At 41.8% G+C, this 17,111-nt stretch overlaps 1 protein-coding gene across 1 annotated transcript in view; it reads left to right on the plus strand.

Annotated features, from left to right (window-relative positions):
* vwa5b1 (von Willebrand factor A domain containing 5B1) overlaps positions 1-17,111 on the plus strand; it is a 48,466-nt gene that overhangs the window by 15,230 nt on the left and 16,125 nt on the right. Inside the window, exons 9-15 of the mRNA XM_035380871.1 lie at positions 5,546-5,656; positions 6,723-6,925; positions 9,156-9,270; positions 9,993-10,178; positions 12,102-12,303; positions 13,028-13,227; positions 16,168-16,387. Coding sequence (XP_035236762.1) covers positions 5,546-5,656; positions 6,723-6,925; positions 9,156-9,270; positions 9,993-10,178; positions 12,102-12,303; positions 13,028-13,227; positions 16,168-16,387 — 1,237 coding nt within the window. The remainder of the gene's footprint in view (positions 1-5,545; positions 5,657-6,722; positions 6,926-9,155; positions 9,271-9,992; positions 10,179-12,101; positions 12,304-13,027; positions 13,228-16,167; positions 16,388-17,111) is intronic.

Here is a 17,111-nt window from a genome sequence, read left to right on the forward strand (position 1 = left end):
TGCTTATTATGTGTGCGTGTGTGAATGTGTGTGTGTGTGTGTGGGGGGGGGGGGGGTGGTGTGGGCAGGGGGCTGTGTGTGTGTGTGTATGCATGTATGTGTGTATATGTATGTGTATGTGGAAGTGTGCTGGATGTGTGTGTGCATGTGGATGTTTGTGTGTGTGTGTGTATGTAGATTTGTGTGCGTGTGTTTGTGCATGTGTGTCCCCCTGATTGTGTGTGGGGTTATGTCTGTTTGTGTGTATGCATGTGTGTGCGCGCACATATGTGTTTGTATACGCGTATGTATGAGCTGTGTTTTTCCTCCTGAGAGCTCCATGTCTTTTCATGTGTCCGGAATAATTAACGCAGTTGGATATGGCTGTTGCATATCCAATCAAACTCCATTTCACTGAACAGGCTCCTTCTCTCTGCTACCCCTTTCATATTGAATAATGGATTCACTGTCAGCTGAGGAAGCGTCTTTAAAAGCCGCATGTAGGTCAGGGGAAACTGAACGCTCGTTCTGGCCCCGATCCTCCTCTTAGTACTGTACTGAACGAGCACTGGACCCTTTTTATTTGCTCAATTCTTCCCCTCAATTTCTATTTGCATCATTTTATGATGGACGGTGTTTCTCTATTCAAACACTTCCTGACAAATTTACAACTCCGGGCCTTTGGAAAATGGCCTTTAAGCCTTCATTGGGGTCACCCATGAAACTTGCTGTCAGTTATTCATATGATGATGGGGGTCGATGGCTTCCCGCTGTGCTATTTCTGGCTTCCGAAACATGCTCCTGCCAGTGCGATTTTGACATTTTGTTGAAGGCTGGAACCACCCCCTGCTCCAATTTACATATCATTAAAGTTCCTCCGTAAAACAAAAGCGCAGTCATGGAATTCGCATGAAACCCCTCACACTCACGCGTCCCTGGGGGGAAACATGTAATTAGCAGCGCGCAACTGTCATGACATCAATGGCATATGTAACTACAATAAGGATAATATTCTGGTACATTCTGACAGGAGGAATGTGTATCACAATATATATATATGTATATATATGTATATATATATATATATATATATATATATATATATATACTACGTATATGCAGTATGTTATTATGTGTACTACACAGAAAAATGTATCCTAACAGATCCTAACTACAACAGATATGGAGTATCCTAATTAGATTTGTGAGTTATTTTCACTTACAATTTATTCACAAATACTCATGAATAAATTGCTTTTTGGATGCTGTGTATTCCCAGCCAAATATTTGGCAAACTATTTGATTTTGATGTTGGGAGATGTAATTAAAATCTCATATATAATGTGAAGGCACTGCAGTGCTGACAGTCAACTGGTAAACAGGTACATTTTCCTAATCAATGTATTCATTTGCTTGCAAGACCAGACTGTAGAGTCATTATAAATAGGTTGTAAGTGCTGTTTATTGCACTACAGTTGAGCATAAAGACATGCCAATTCCAGTCTCTCTTTGGGCTGACAGATAAATATTTCCCCTGAAACAATTAGCTAAACACAGTATGAATCATACAGTGCATATTCACTTATAAAGGTAATACTACTTTCAAATGATCTGTAACTTCTTTCCTTATTTTATTGTGAAACACATTTATCAGGTTGCATCCTTCTCAGACACAGGATTGGTACACTCTTCACAAAAAAACCAAACATGTTAAATATTGCATAAGTCTACTACAAAGGTCAATAAATAATGTGTATCTTTTCTGCTAGTTTTACTGCACAAGTTTTTTTCCACTTGCTCTGACAAACATGAGCAAAAATTCATTTTTCATGTTCAAGTTTTATGACTTGATTCATAAACATATAAAACATTCAAGATATAAGTAATATTAAATTAGTGAAAAGGGTGGCCTGGGCTTAACTGGGGTACAGTATACCCATTACCTTCATAGGTGTACCAGATAGGCCACCCTTATGAATTATTGAAAAAAAATTGAATTCATTAATTATTAATTAACAATGAATAATGAATAATTCCTTAAATAATTTCAGCATGTAACTTTTTTTTTACAATTTTAATTTAGAACATTGTAAAGATAAAGTATAGTGTGTAGAGAAAGTCTACACACCTTGAACCTTTTTGTGTTCCATGGCAAATTTTTATTGCATGTATCTACACACCATACTCCACATTTTTAAGGAGAGATATTTTTATTGGGGTAATAAATAGATAAAAACAATACGATCAGATGCCATAATTGGATAAATCTCAACCTTCGAGCACACCTTGACAGTAATTACAGGTGGACTTTCACTTTTTAATAATCACCTTGACCACGCTCCAAGGGATATTTGGTGCCCTTAAAAGCACCACCCACAGCTCATTTATTCTCCTTGAACCGACCTCTTTTGAAATTTGTGCTGCCGGCAGGCACGCTGTTGTCTCTAGTCACAAAATTACCCAAATTGAGTTGGCCTGGTCTAAATTAGCCAACGTCCTGAATTTTCGGCAGTTTTGCTAATGTGCCTTGCCTGCTGAAACAGGACTCACGATGTAGTGCTTCACCCTGTTGTCAGATCTGTAATGCTCATAATGTCCATAAACAAGTCTCCTGTGAAAGGAGGAAAGAGATTATTTTTATCCACATTTGGTGGCATGGGTGCATTAATGGATACATAGTGAATACATCCCACTGGTGTTGCCTGTTGGCCAGTCCCCCAGCTGTTGAGCACTCAAGTATATCGACACAGCTGCAAGAGAGACACAGGCCCTGATTTGTTAAAGGTTTTGCGTGTGCAAAGGCTCCTCGAAGCAAGGAAAAGGCTGCCCAGGCTATTCCTTGACCATGCGCACTTATGCGCCAAAGAGTGACCACGGTTCTAGACATGCCAGTGGCCCTCCTGAATATGTAAACTACCTCGTGAATACATAATCTGGTTGGCTCTAATCAGAATTATGGGCGTGTCTATGCAAATGAAGCATTACACTGAATTCAGTAATGTTCAGTCTCTGCAAATAAGAAGAAAAGGGGGTTTTAATTGCGCGATAGCATGAAGCGTCTGTGGTCCGAGGGGTTAATGCTTGCAGTTGCAGCTGCAGCAATCTATGCAAGATGGAGATGGCGTAGACAATGGAGCAGACAAGCACAGGAAAGAATATTCTATCCCAAAAATCTTTTGTTGGAACTTCAAGAGCCTGAAACCATTTGAAGATATCGACTTAATACACCTTCTGTGTTGGAGCTCTTTGGTGAAATACAAGATCACATTGAACTGCAAACCACTTTTACAGGGATTTCCAAATTATTGGTCACTCCTCAAATTCTTTCATTTCAAATACCAGCAGGTTGCACAACAGGCTTACCTCAGTCCTTGCTTTCCAGAGCCCTTTCTTCAGTTGTGCAAGCCATCATTTATACAAGAGTAAAATACACTTGTTGTTTCCCCAGGACCCAAAGAGAAATAAACAGAAATAAACTAAACATGCCTTTTGCAATGTTGCTGGGATTCCAAACATAGAAGGTGCAATCGATTGTACTCATGTGCAAATTGTACCACCGAGTATGAAGTTGTTTATAGAAATAGAACGCATGCGCATTCAGTGAATATTCAGGCAATGTGGTTCACAACGCATCATCACCAATGTGACGGCCAAGTTCACTGGGTTTGGTGTATGACAGCTTGGTCTTCTGGAGCAGTGGCCTGAGCAGATTATTAGACAACATGAATGGAGATTTCTAGCTGTTGGGTAAAAATAATTAATAACTGCACATTCACCCAATTTACTTTTGCCCATTTACAAGAGGAATATATATGGCATTACATTGCATTTCAGGTGAAGGTGACTATACGTTCCAGCCAGGACTATAGACACCCGTGAGAAATCTGCAATACAATAATACCGCACAATCTGCAATAGAGCGCGCATTTGGAGTTTTGAAAAGCCTTGACTGGACTGGACTGATGGGGCTTTATTTTACAGCCCATCCAAAGTGTGCCAAATTGTAGTTGCATGCGCAAAATATCACTTTGAGCTGGCCTAAAATTGAACTTGATAAAAGGTGGATGATGGATATGAAGATGGAGCGGAAGAGGAAAATCAGTCATGGAAAACTATTTTGATTATTATTATCACATTGACATTGGTGGAATGAAAGGAACAAATTAAATTTTTTCTCTTGTCATTCCAAGATCTTTAAAAAGTCAATATTGTAAATTTTATTGCAGCCAATTGTTTATTCACTGAGTAGCAAAGCGGTAGATTTAGTTTAGTGTATGACAAAGTTACACATTCACACTGTGGTGTGGTCTCTAAAGGTTGTAAGACAGCAAAAATAAGAATTATGGTGTTTAGAATTTATGCCACAATTTCAAGCAGTAAATTTGAAAAATATGACTTGCACACTTAATTAATTGCCTCAAAACACTGATTTATTCCACACAGTTGACATTTTGACAGGTCTTCATCAGAACTGTGCTGGAATAAGTCTGAATTTGGAGTATTTTGTTAAGCGTGTGAGTCATATTTTCTTATTTATGTTTGACTTATTGACACCTTAAGAAATGTTATTGCTGTGTGTGTCTTTTGGATACAATTACCATCAGAACTGACTGCACTCCTTTTCAACCCTTATGCTAGACATATATCAACATTCTCATTTTAAAATGGTCATAATAACAAGGTTAAAATGCAGTGCTACCCTTTCTACGTAGCATTACTGCATAGCTGGTAAGTTGTGTGTGGCTCGGTGGGTATCACTGTTGCCTCAGCAAGAAGGTCCTGGGTTTGAATCTGGCCTGGGCCTTTCTGTGTGGAGTTTGCATGTTCTCTCTCCTCTCTCATATTTAGATTCATGCTCACTGATGGTTCCCTACCAGCTTGCATTGCCTGCCAATGCTTAAAACCTATTTTCTCTTTGGGGCGCCCCTTCAAATCATCCTACTTTTTACATTTGGGACAGGTACATTTGGCTATACCAACACCACTTACGGTGGATGCTATGCCATCCCATATGTCTCACCTCTCACTGTCTGTATTGTTTCGCTCTTGTAATTTTGATATTTTGCTCCCTACCTCCTGCACTTCTATCTCTTTGTCTGAGAAGTGAGTTTTGCGTAGCCGTGTAGCTGCCATTGTTGAGGAAGGCGGTGCTCTCTAGCCTAGATATTTGAGCGCGGTTGTTAATTAGACAGTTACACACAGCGCACTAAAGGGCGTTGCTTACACGTGGAGTCGGGCAGTTCGCGAGAGCAGTGAGCGCTTGTGGGTGTTTTTTTGCGCAGCCAGGTTACCTGCGTACAGTAAATATGACACTGTTTGCCTCCGTAGCTATGGCATTTTTGCATGAGCTGTGTACCATGATATCACTGAATTAGGGCCACCGTGTTAATGGCCATGTAAACCAACTCATTCTCTGTTATCCCATGTTGTGAACATCTGGTTGGGGGTACCGCTGTTAGCAGTCGACAGCCTGTCAGCGGTTTCCACATGAACGGGTACGAAAGCCACAACAGTCTACATGATTCCCGCCTTTTGACTTCTTTAAATGTCCTGTTTTGCTTTTCAGGATGCCATGGTGGTGATTCTGAAGAGCCTTGTCCCAGCATGCTTGTTCAATATCATTGGCTTTGGCTCCACGTTCAGAGCCTTGTTCCCCACCAGCCAGAGCTACGGAGAGGTAAAAACCCAAGGGCCAATCAGAGTTCTACTAACATCGTTGTCAGAGAAAGCTGCTGCTGATGTATTCACTGCTGATCCAACAATATCAGAACATTGAATAATTTCTATTTTAACATACAGACTGGCTTCTTGTTGCTTATTTGTAATGGTGATGGCACAATATGTGATTCCCTTGGTTACAATTTAATTATACCTACCAAAATATAAATTTTATATTTTTATATTGAAAAATGTATTTTGATATTGGTAAATCTATATATTGATCTATCTGTAAATGTGGGTAAAGTTTGTAGTACACACATTTGAAGATGCATTTAATGCATACCTTGGAGCTATAATATACTGTATAATATACTGAGAATGATTAATCTTGTCATCCTTGAAAACATAATGTCTTCTGATATCTTTATTCATTAAAAAGTAGAAAGATACTGTTTTAGATTATTAGATTAGATTACACTTTATTATCACATTTTTCTGAAATTTGTCATGCATCACAAGCTGTACTCCTTCTCACATGCAGAAGGACATACATACACTGATACAGTAAAATAAGACAAACAATGCAAACTGAATACAAGGCTAAAACCACTGGCTCCCAAGGGGCATGTCTCTCTGAAGCACTTAATCTCAGTGCAGTTCTGATCTAATTTGGGCCGTGCCAGTTAAGGATGGTTGCAGCTGATGGTTCTGTGCTGTGATACATAATTTGCCTGAGCATTGCCCTGGAAGGAGGGTTTCAATCAACTGGTTATTCCACGCCTCGAGGCTCAACAGCGACCCCGGTGGTCAATCAGGGACCTGCGATTTCGCCTAGGCCTACACCACCAGTTGTTCAGATCTCCAACTGCTGTAACTATGGTGCACAACCCGTGGATTTAGGAGTGGAAAGACTGCACATGTGTCAAAGGACGTGTGTGGGTACGCCATCCTGGGTTGGCGGTGGACATAGGTAGCGGGTGTACGCATACGATTGCCCATTACAAATTGATGGGACTGAAAATAAAACAGGAAACGTAAAAGTTGCCTAATAAAACGCCGTTCCCGTTTTTACCCTGGCACAGGAGACGCTCGCCACGGCGTGCGAGCACATCAAGAAGATCCGCGCCGACATGGGCGGCACCAACATCGTGGCGCCGCTCACCTGGATCCTGCGCCAGCCGCTGTACCCCGGGCACCCGCGCCTGCTCTTCCTGCTCACCGACGGCGCCGTCAGCAACACGGGCAAGGTCATCGAGCTGGTGCGCAGCCACGCCCGCTTCGCCAGGTAGGCCCCACCGTCATCTTGGGATGTAGGTGTGGGATGCGACCTTCATCCCATTGACCCAAAACTTTGCGATACTTTAGCAGGCGGGATTGACGCTGCCGGAAGGCTGGGGTTTGGGGCTTTGGCACGGCGGGCGGAGTCTCCCCACAGCAGGGTTCCTCAGTGGCCCTGCTTAGTCACTGCTGTCCACAGCAATCAGTTTAGACCCGGGAAACCGGGTGAGCTGAGTTCACTGTGCAATCAGCTGCTTCAACGGTCCAATCAAAGTACATTACATAACGATGCTGTGTACAGAACAGTGAAAACCAGCAGGCCCTGCTGCTCTCCAGTCTCTCTCCTGTCTATAGTCCACCCACGGGGGCGTGCAAGGACTGAGGCATTTTTTTTGTTCAATTGTTAAGATTCGCTGATTCAATTTAAAAAGGAATGCCACAGATATGGAATTCTCAGACTTACTCACTGTGAGACCAGGCAGAAACAGCCTCTTTTGTTTACAAGAGTGCATTTTTTGCAAACAGACTCTTGTAAAGCTTTCAATCTGAATAGCTTGTGCCCAAAAATACATCTGAAGTCTGTTAGATATTAGAAAAATATTTGGTGAATGATTGATTTTTTATAAAAATGCCTGCGGTGATATTTACAAAATAAAGTAAAAACTTCCAATATTGGGGATGGCTGGATGTGACAGAGAGTTTTAAGCCATAACCAGCAGTGTGGATGCATCTGTGCATCCATGCTAATGAATAAGTCCATCAAAGTTATTGATACATATGAGGACTGTGTTTACAGTTACAGTGGATAAAAATAACATAAACATAAATAAAAATATGTTTAATTCATTCAGATACTTTGGGGATTGAATGTGCAACATTCGAGCTGGATCGAACAGCGCTGGAAAAAGTTTATGAAAAAAAATAGGTTCGCAGTTGGATTGGGCGTGGCTGTAGGGGCGTGGTCAGGGTAGCAAACACAAGCAGTTAATGCCTGTGATTGAGTTTATGCTGTGAGAAGAAGACAAAAATGAAGCGACATATTCAAATAGTCACATTATGATTTGGCAAAAGACATGAATCATTTCCTTTAATTTTTTCCTAATTAAGGGGTTGATCTCATAAGAGGCTTTATTTGTCTTTCTCCCTAATGTTCCAAATGTTCCAAATCAGATTGCATGACGGTGACTGTTCTTCTGAAGCAGTGCACTCAGCACAAATTGGAACTGGAAAAGAAAGCGAACATCATCAAATTGCGTTTGACCCTTGGTTATTGCAACCAAGGACATTTTTAATGGTGCCATCTCACCATTAATTTCAGTTGCCAGGAAGTGTGAATTTTATTATTTTGCAGCTCAAAGGCAGAGTATTTTTAAAAAAAGCATTTTACAACTTATCATCACTGCTTCACTCACACACATCTCTTGCATCTATCACTATTTGACAGTTGCTGAAATTGGATGCCTAATGCTCATATCTATGCAAACTTGCACTCTGCAAAATCTTTTTTTCATTCTGATGGGACAATCCGTATACATTGAGATAAATAGTGCTCTGTGAATTTTTCTTTATTTAAAAGCGTGCTGCTATGCATTTCAACTCGAGTCTGGAATTAAAGCCCCCCACCCCTATTTCAAGAGAAAGAGAATGCAGTCTGACAGATAAGTTCTGAATGTAAATCTCGCGTCAGCCCAAGCAGTTATGTGAGGCCACGCACCTCACATAAATATTATACCGTGTTCACGAAGCGCACACATCTGCCGCAGGTGCAGAATACAGAGCGAACGAATCTCGGGACTGAGAGCTGCGGCGCTGAAGGTCACGCATGCTTCATCAGTGTTTGTCTTCATTAAATATGCAAAGTGCCGCGACAGCTGTTCAAGACACCCTGAAGACAGGAGACCAGCTCCACACCGAGAAACTTAACGGACAAACCTCAGTGGGGTAGAGGATAAAGGTATTTTATTTGAGGAAATACCACATAAAACAGCGGGCCTGTAAAAAAAAGGAGAGCCGATGCTCCTTCTAGGTTTTCACAGATGAGCAATTTTCTCAGTTCATTCAAAACACAGAACATTTTCGGCAAGAAAACATTGTGTAACTCATCCAGAGGTCTGAAGCAGGGAGCGCAATGTTTGTGGAGATAATGCATTGTTTATTGGACTCCTCAGAAATCAAACATATAAAAAAAACAACAAAAAAAAAGAAAACCAAGTGATATGTTTGTTTTGCCTTGGCAGGTGTTACACTTTTGGGATTGGTCAGAACGCCTGCAGGAGGTTGGTGATTGGTGTCTCCATGGTTTCCAAAGGCACTGCCGAGTTCTTGGCAGAGGGTGAGCGACTGCAGCCCAAGGTACTTATTTGCAGTGACACATTTTTTTCATTGCTGCTGCAACTGGCTATTTTAAATGTCACAGGGAGGCAATTATAAGGGCAATGTAAATCAATGAGCCTTCCCTATGCCTAATAACTTAATTTTATGAAACAAAACACACATTAGTGTGACTACACTGCAATTTCTTTTTCTTTAACGGATGAGACCACCATAGCATCGAAATGTCATTCTTGTTTCTCATTCAATTGAAAGGAGGAAGAGCATTAAATTGGTTTATCAAACTGTCAACAATAAGACAGATGAGCTCGTTTCAAAAGCAATTTTTGAAGACACAATGACACTGGGTGTGCGGTCACATGATCAGAGCTTGTGTCATACATTTCAGTTGACCCTGTGTGAACTGAGCCATTACACAAGCAGAGCTTGTGTCATACATTTCAGTCAGCCATGAGTGAACTGAGTCATCACATGAGCAGAGCTTGTCATACATTTCAGTTAACTATGTCTTAACTGAGCCATTACACAAGCAGAACTTGTGTCATACATTTTGGTCGATCCCGCATAAACTGAGCCATCACATGAGCAGAGCTTGTCATACATTTCAGTCAGCCAAATGTGAACTGAGCCATTACATGAGCTGAGCTTATGTTATACATTTCAGTTGACCATGCGTGAATCCTCTGGCTCTGACCCTAACCTTCACCCAACTACTCGTGAATCCTCTGGTTTTCTTTCGACAGATGATCAAGTCCCTCAAGAAGTCCATGTCGCCGGTGCTGAGCGACATCTCCATTGAGTGGCTGTTTCCCGAAACGAAGGAGGTGCTGCTTTCCCCCATGGGCACCACCTACTTGTTCCCTGGAGACCGCCTTATTGGCTACTGCGTGGTCTGTGACACAACACAGTACCACTCAAATCCCAAGTCTGTAAGTAGATCCTAGCCAATGCTCGGGTACACTGAAACAGGCAGGATTTGCACACCCTATGTTCTGCATGGCCCTAATTCTGTACTCCTACACAAAGCCGGCAGTGTAGTATAATCATAAGGTACTGAGCTTGCAGCTAAAAATTGTAATTCCCATGGACGTGGTATTGTTTCACCCTTTTATCAGGTTCTCTGTCTAAATTCCATCAGTAAATATCCAGCTGTTTAAAGAGTATGTAATAATGTGAGCAGTACAAATCATTTTTGATAAGGGTGTTTGCCCACTGACTCAACCAATATTCACCAAACGTACATTGGTTCTGTATTGCGTGTAAAGGCGTTGGCCACTTTGTCTGTCATTAGCCAGCTGCCTTGGCTTACAAAATAACATCAGGTTCTTTCAACTGTAAAAACAAATGAGGAGCAATTCAAGTACAATAATTCTAGACACATGGATCTGTAAAAATAATACAAGTCCGAAAACAGCACAGTCTATTATAACTAAGATTAGTTTAAAAAGTTGGACCATTAAATCCACAAGTTGCCACCATAGTCACTGATGCTTATAGGCGATGCACAGTAAAGAAAATGCTAAATGTGAAGTGCAACAATTATATCAATGGTCACACAGCGAATAGGAAGAATGGCATCTCCTAAGCTACCCGCCCCAACAAGTGAAGCCACCAGCATTCCAGCAAGGCCCCATCTTAAACCGAGGAAAGAAGAATTTCAGTAAAATCTATTGGAGATAGGGGTAGTTCTTCTTGGTTATTTTCATCTGAAGAAAAAACAGGGCCTCAGTGAGGAAACATTGAAAGGGAGCAGAATTCTGTGCATGTACTGGCAGCCTCTGAATTCTGAGCTCAACTTAAATAGCTTCTAGCACTGAATAAAAATAATCTGCCAAACTGTCAAGAGACACATTCCTGTTTTATTTTGTAAGAGAAGTCACCGTTGAGCTCATTTGATTATGCTGCTTCCTCACAAACTTGCTCCCAACTCAATCGTTCAGTGAAAATAACAAAGAGAATCTACATATGTATCGTATATTAAGGGTCTTTCAAAGGCAAAATCTATTGTGCTACTTCCGGGTTCATACCTTTTACAAATGACTTGTTAGTTTTTAACTCTCAGTTTAATTTCTCGGAAGATCTACTGTATTTATTTGCATATATATTTCAACTGTAATATGGGATGCTCACCTTCTTTCAATAATGATTGCATTAAAAAGTTTCTCACACTCAAAGTGCATTATAGTGATGAGGGGAAACGCTCCTCATCCATCACCAATGTATAGCACCCACCTGGGTGAGCAACCGGTGGAGATGGAGAAAACTATTTCTTAGCTGGTTAAACTGGGGGATGATTAGGTGGCAGATTGAGAGAGCCTGGTTAGGAATTCAGCCAGGGCCCTGGGGAACACGCTACTCTTTCCAATATGTGTTGTGGGATCTGTAATGACCACAGCAAGTCAGGACCTTGGTTTAACATCTCATTGAAAAGGTGACACCTTCGACAGCACAGTGCTGAAGTCTTGGAGTTTAATTGACCAAGGAGATGATTACCCCTTACTGGACCACCAACACCACTTCCAGCAGCTACTGGCCTACCATCTAAGTACTAACCCCACCTACACCTTTCAGTACAGTAGGAGGAGGGTACAGTGTGGTATGGCTGCTGGTCATTTGTTTCATGGTTTATATGTCTGGGATACCTGCGAAGCAATCTGCACCTCCACCGCTCCTGATTGTAGTTTCAAATTTATTTGGGAAGTATTTTGTAGCAAGACACAAAGTTTTAGTACATTTTTCCTCATCCCCTTATTTCCTCATATAGTTGTGCAATGTAGCTGGACTGCTAAGAATTGGTAAACCAAAAAAAGACAGGTAAACAGAAATTCTGGGGTTGCTCTCTGATTGGACAGGACAAAAGGAGGCGGTACAGCATGATGCGCTCGAACGAATCGGCCAGCTCGGTGTTTTACCACTCCCAAGAGGAGGACCCTGGGAAAATGGGCAGCGAAGTCCGAGGAGCGCTGAGGGAGGGTGTGGCCGGGTCGCTGTACGACGGTTACCAGGAGACCGTGTCAGAAAGCCCTCCAGCCTCGTCCGAGCAGGACATGACGGGTAGGTCTCCCACTCTAAATGGAAGATAAAGTGCTCCTTGATTATGCTTCATTCAGCCTGGGGGAATATGCAGCCTGAGCACCTTCAGTACAAAGAGCACCTGCACTTTCGGAAGAAAGGGATCCAAAAGGCTCCTCTGTGTCTCCATAGACGAACCCTGTCTAGTTCAAGGGATCTTTGTCAGCCAAATGGTTCAGTCTGGGAGCCTTCTGCACCTACTCTAGATAACTATAAAGAATACAGACACAGCCACATAAAGGACTAAAAAGGGTTTCCCTATGAAGACAGGAAGAGTGTGTTCCCTCACCCTTGTCCACAACACCTTTCAGCCATTTAAGGTATCTGGGATATCAAGACCGAGGCTGAAATTTTATTTTTTAAGCTTGCAGTTTACTCAAAAGTGGAGGGATATTTAAATGAGCAGGGTTATGACTGACTGGCTGCATTTTGAAAGATGATGAGAACTTGAAAGCTTGAGGATGAAAACAGGCCAGTAAGGCTTGTCAGTTTGCCTGCAGTGTAATGTGTCTCCAGAACAAAATTTAATGTATTATTAATCTAGTATTTCGATGAGCCTGCTTAATTAAACAAAGGTTCACATTGTACTGTCTGGACAGGGGGTGCAATATCACTCATTTATAATTTACTGAAGATACCTGTTTTTTCATGAATGGTTGTGTGATGCTTGTGTTGTGGAACAAAATGGTGGTATACATTTTTTTAGGAATGGAGCCCAAAACTTCTCCGAGAAGGCGAGCGTACAGCACCAATCAGATCGTAGACTATAACCCCATGAAGAAAGTCTACACCCCCAGTGACCCCAGCTCGGCGGTGGGGAAGAACCCTCTTAGAAGGGCCAAGGTTCAGGAGCTGATTGGTCAGGCCAGTCCAGACCATGGAGCCCAGTGGATGAATGACTATCAGGTAAGAGATGGAGTTATATCACAATGACATCACGTGAAGTCGCACCAATTATTCTCAGGCTAAAGTGGACATTCACACGAAGTTTTGCACTACCCTTATAATGTGGGTATGTGGACCAGGTACTTTGCAGTATAAAGAATTGTGCCATACCAGTTAAATCCAATGATTGCGCCGTTTAAAAAATTCCCAGATATTTTGCATTGACTAGAGTAGCCTAAAGGAGGCTATCAATCCACTGTGACAGGGGCAAGATATAATTAAAAAAAAAACTGTGTTTCATAGTATATTATCACAGTGCTTCTCAAACCACACATTGAAATATTTGATATTTGAAAATAAAAACAAATTTAGATATTTTAAGATACATTTTTGTAATATTTTTAATATCATATTTATTTATAGATTTTTAATAAAAAATGAATTAGGCAGACAGTAGTAAGCTATCCTCATCCTCTGCATGAGTGACAGATACTAATTCCCTTTTCCAACATCTCCTGGTTCAGGTTAACCTGTCTCGATTCTGGCTCGGCACAAACAGAACATTACTCGAGCTTTGGTGTTAGAAGTAATATGTTGCATCTGTGGCAGAAAAATAAAATAGAGGTAATTGGATTCTGATGTGGAACACAAGTAATAAAAATTTAAATGTAATCTCCTCATCCCCTCTTTCATATTCACTAATGCACACCATTCTGTTTCACTCACTCGTTATTAATAATCTCATTGGAAGAGGATGTTTCATTAATTAAAGAGCACTGTCAAAGCTGAGTTGTGATTTTAATATCTCCAGCAGGAATGTGGACATGCCTTGTACAAATTATGATAATCTTAATCATATAATAAAAAGAATATTGTAACTATTGGGGAAGATGGAAACTGGGCACAGAAATAAAACAACTAACATATGGAAATAAAGATATCATCTGGAATTTAGAAACTTTATTACTACTTTAGGATGGTGACTTGACATTTCCATCCAATGATTAACTACAGGTTCTTCATTTTGATAGCCTCGCATGTAAATGCCACGTACACATCCCAGTGAAAGCCATTACCTGTAGGTTAAAGTTCCTTGCTCAAAATAAATGTGTGGTTCTGGTTTTCTGTCATGGGTAGTGCTAGATAAATAAAAGATGGACCTTAGAAAAACAGCACATTCCTTGCATTTTAATATGGGCTTTATGATTTCGGGTGTGCAGTAAATGTTTGGAATAAAAGCCATCACACACCGCGACACACTTCTGGGGGGGCGTGGCAGCTGGACACGGAGACGCAATAAATCCAGTATTTATTCCTTATTGACAGAGGTGTTCCAATTTTGTTCCAATCACTTGGATTTGCTTATTAGCACAATTCTCCATCCAGGAGGTACAACTATAATATAAGCCAAACCCAAACTGCAGCTTCTCAGCTGGGCTTTTTTCCATTTTCAGTTATCTTTAATTTCTCTCGTGGGCTGTCTGGCTCTCTGGCCCTCTGGCTCCCTGGCACAGTAGCTTCCCAGTATCAGACGTCTCCTGTGCAAAGAAGTGCACTTTTATAAACCTTAGATAATGCAGTCCAGGTGTGTGTGCTTAACCGGTGGGCGTGGCCCCAGATTTCCCCAGTTCTCTCTCCCAGACCAAGCCCTGGCACAATGTGTTAATGGCTAAGACCGCAATTCATGTACTACTGTCAGTAAGGACGTCAGAGCGAAGGCTGTGACCTGAATGATGATTAGTGTGACAATGGATGACGTTCAGTCTGAGAAAATACAAAATATATTCCAATATGACACCACAGGCACACAATATTAATAATAATAATCATCATCATCATAATAATAAATCTCTGTGTACGGAGTGTCCTGAACAGGCACCAAACCTGGTACCATCTAGCCTTGTGTCCTTAGCAATTACTCTACAGAATAACCTTCTATATCAACTTTGCATTCATTAGTGCATTCTTGTGGGACGGAGACAAATGTGAACTCCACAGTGTTTCTCCTCTTTGAATAGCCACGATATAGGACATTTATTTATAATTCATTAGTAAATGTGCTGTTGTTATTTCTCTGAGCTTCTGTTTTCATAAGTTGAGCTGCTGTGGTAGTTACGCAACGTCATTAGCATGCTTACGAAAACGGATAGCTGCTCAACAGAGGAGGTGAAATATTGACTTTTAAATATTGACTTGTCCTTTGTACGACAAGGGAATGTGATCTGAAGTAGACTTCTGTGAGCCCGTTAATAATGTAGGAGCTGGATCGCCCGTTGTGAGTGAAATGGCTGCACGGTGTCTCTTAAGACCCGCGTGGTGAAGGGCAGCGGCCTCCACTGCGCCGCTAAGCTCCGCGCCGCGGTACAAGCACGCTCTGTGTACAACGGCATGTGCGACGGCGCTTACATTCACTTACTCAGCAGCAGGGCAGTGTCTGTGGTAAGGTTGGGCGAATGGCGGCACGGAGGCAAAAATCGACTGCGGCACAATCAAGGCGAGACAGCCTTGTACAAATCAATGCTGCAATCATCACGCATGAGTGACACAATGAAGTGTGAGTTTTATATAAAGTTGCGTATATCAGTGGCAGCTGCTGTTGCGTGATCTTGCCCAGTATTTTTTATTAACTTTTGAGATGGGTCTTGAAGAGGTCTTACTAATGATAATAGTAGCAAAATATTAAAATTAAGTACTATGGAAAAAAAAAAACATTTGCTAATACAATGTTAATAGCGCTAATAGTACAACACAAAAACATACAGTTAAACAGTCCAGTAATACCATAATCACACTATTTAATTATTTACATTGTTTGAAAATGTAAATTATTTAGTAAGACAAAAATGAGAAAATAAATCAAAAGCAATATGCAGTAAACAAAAGCAGAAAAAGCAGTACTGAAATCCAGGGGTGCGGTGTTTAAATAAACGAGCCGTTTGGCTACTGCCCCCCTTCTCTCAGCCACAGCTGGCGAGCCTGTGCGCTGCGTCCTCCCGGGGTCGGGCCACCAGCAGCAGCGTGGGCGGGGCACAGAGGCCCCTCCCCCAGGAGGTGGAGCCGGAGGCGGAGCATCTGCAGCCGAGCGCCGGCCCCCAGGCGACGGGCGGTGGGGCGCGGCCCGCCGAGGAGGCCTCCAGGTCCTCCACCGACAGCCTGTCCGTCAGCAGCTACGGCGACTCAGGTGGGCGGGGAAGGGCGGGGCTTAACGTGTGTGTCTCTTTTGCTTGTGTGTGTGTCATACAGTGGCGGAGCTAAGGGGGTAGAACAGGGAAAGCTTTCCCGGGCACTAGTGAGTCCAGGGAGTGTCTAGAGGATGGGTATATATGTGTGCGTATGTGTGTGTATGCGTGTGTGCGTGTGTTTGCACATTATTTTTCCCTGTACAAATAATTTATAGATCTGTCTTCGCAATTGTGAAGATCCCGTGTACCGGGATAACTGCACTGAGTAGTAAAAAGTAAAGTAAAAAGTGCTATTCCAGGTTTTACTCAATGCAGCTAACTCTGTAATCCTGCTTTGTGATACAGGCCCGAGCTTATCTGGGCCAAGTGACCCAAAAAGATTTCAGCTTGCATCACCATCTAAATCCCTGTGGGGTCACTGTCGGCATTGGAATGTTGCAATTAACTGACTAATTATACAATTACTGATCAATTTTGACCATCATAAATGCAATTAGTTGGTGTAATAGGCTATACCAGTGGGAGGAAGGAATGAGATATGGACTGAATATCAAACACAAAAAAGTCTGCACTCCTGAAACATTGTACTTTGACAGACTCCGTTTATTTTGGAGTGTACAACAAATCCATACAGGCAGAAAAAATAACAACAGACAGGTATTTACTGGAAAAAAATATCAACTGCTGTCTGACATTTTCAAGTATTATCCAAGCATGGGTTTG

This window comes from Anguilla anguilla, chromosome 11 (genome assembly GCF_013347855.1).
Source record: "Anguilla anguilla isolate fAngAng1 chromosome 11, fAngAng1.pri, whole genome shotgun sequence".
NCBI lineage: Eukaryota > Metazoa > Chordata > Actinopteri > Anguilliformes > Anguillidae > Anguilla > Anguilla anguilla.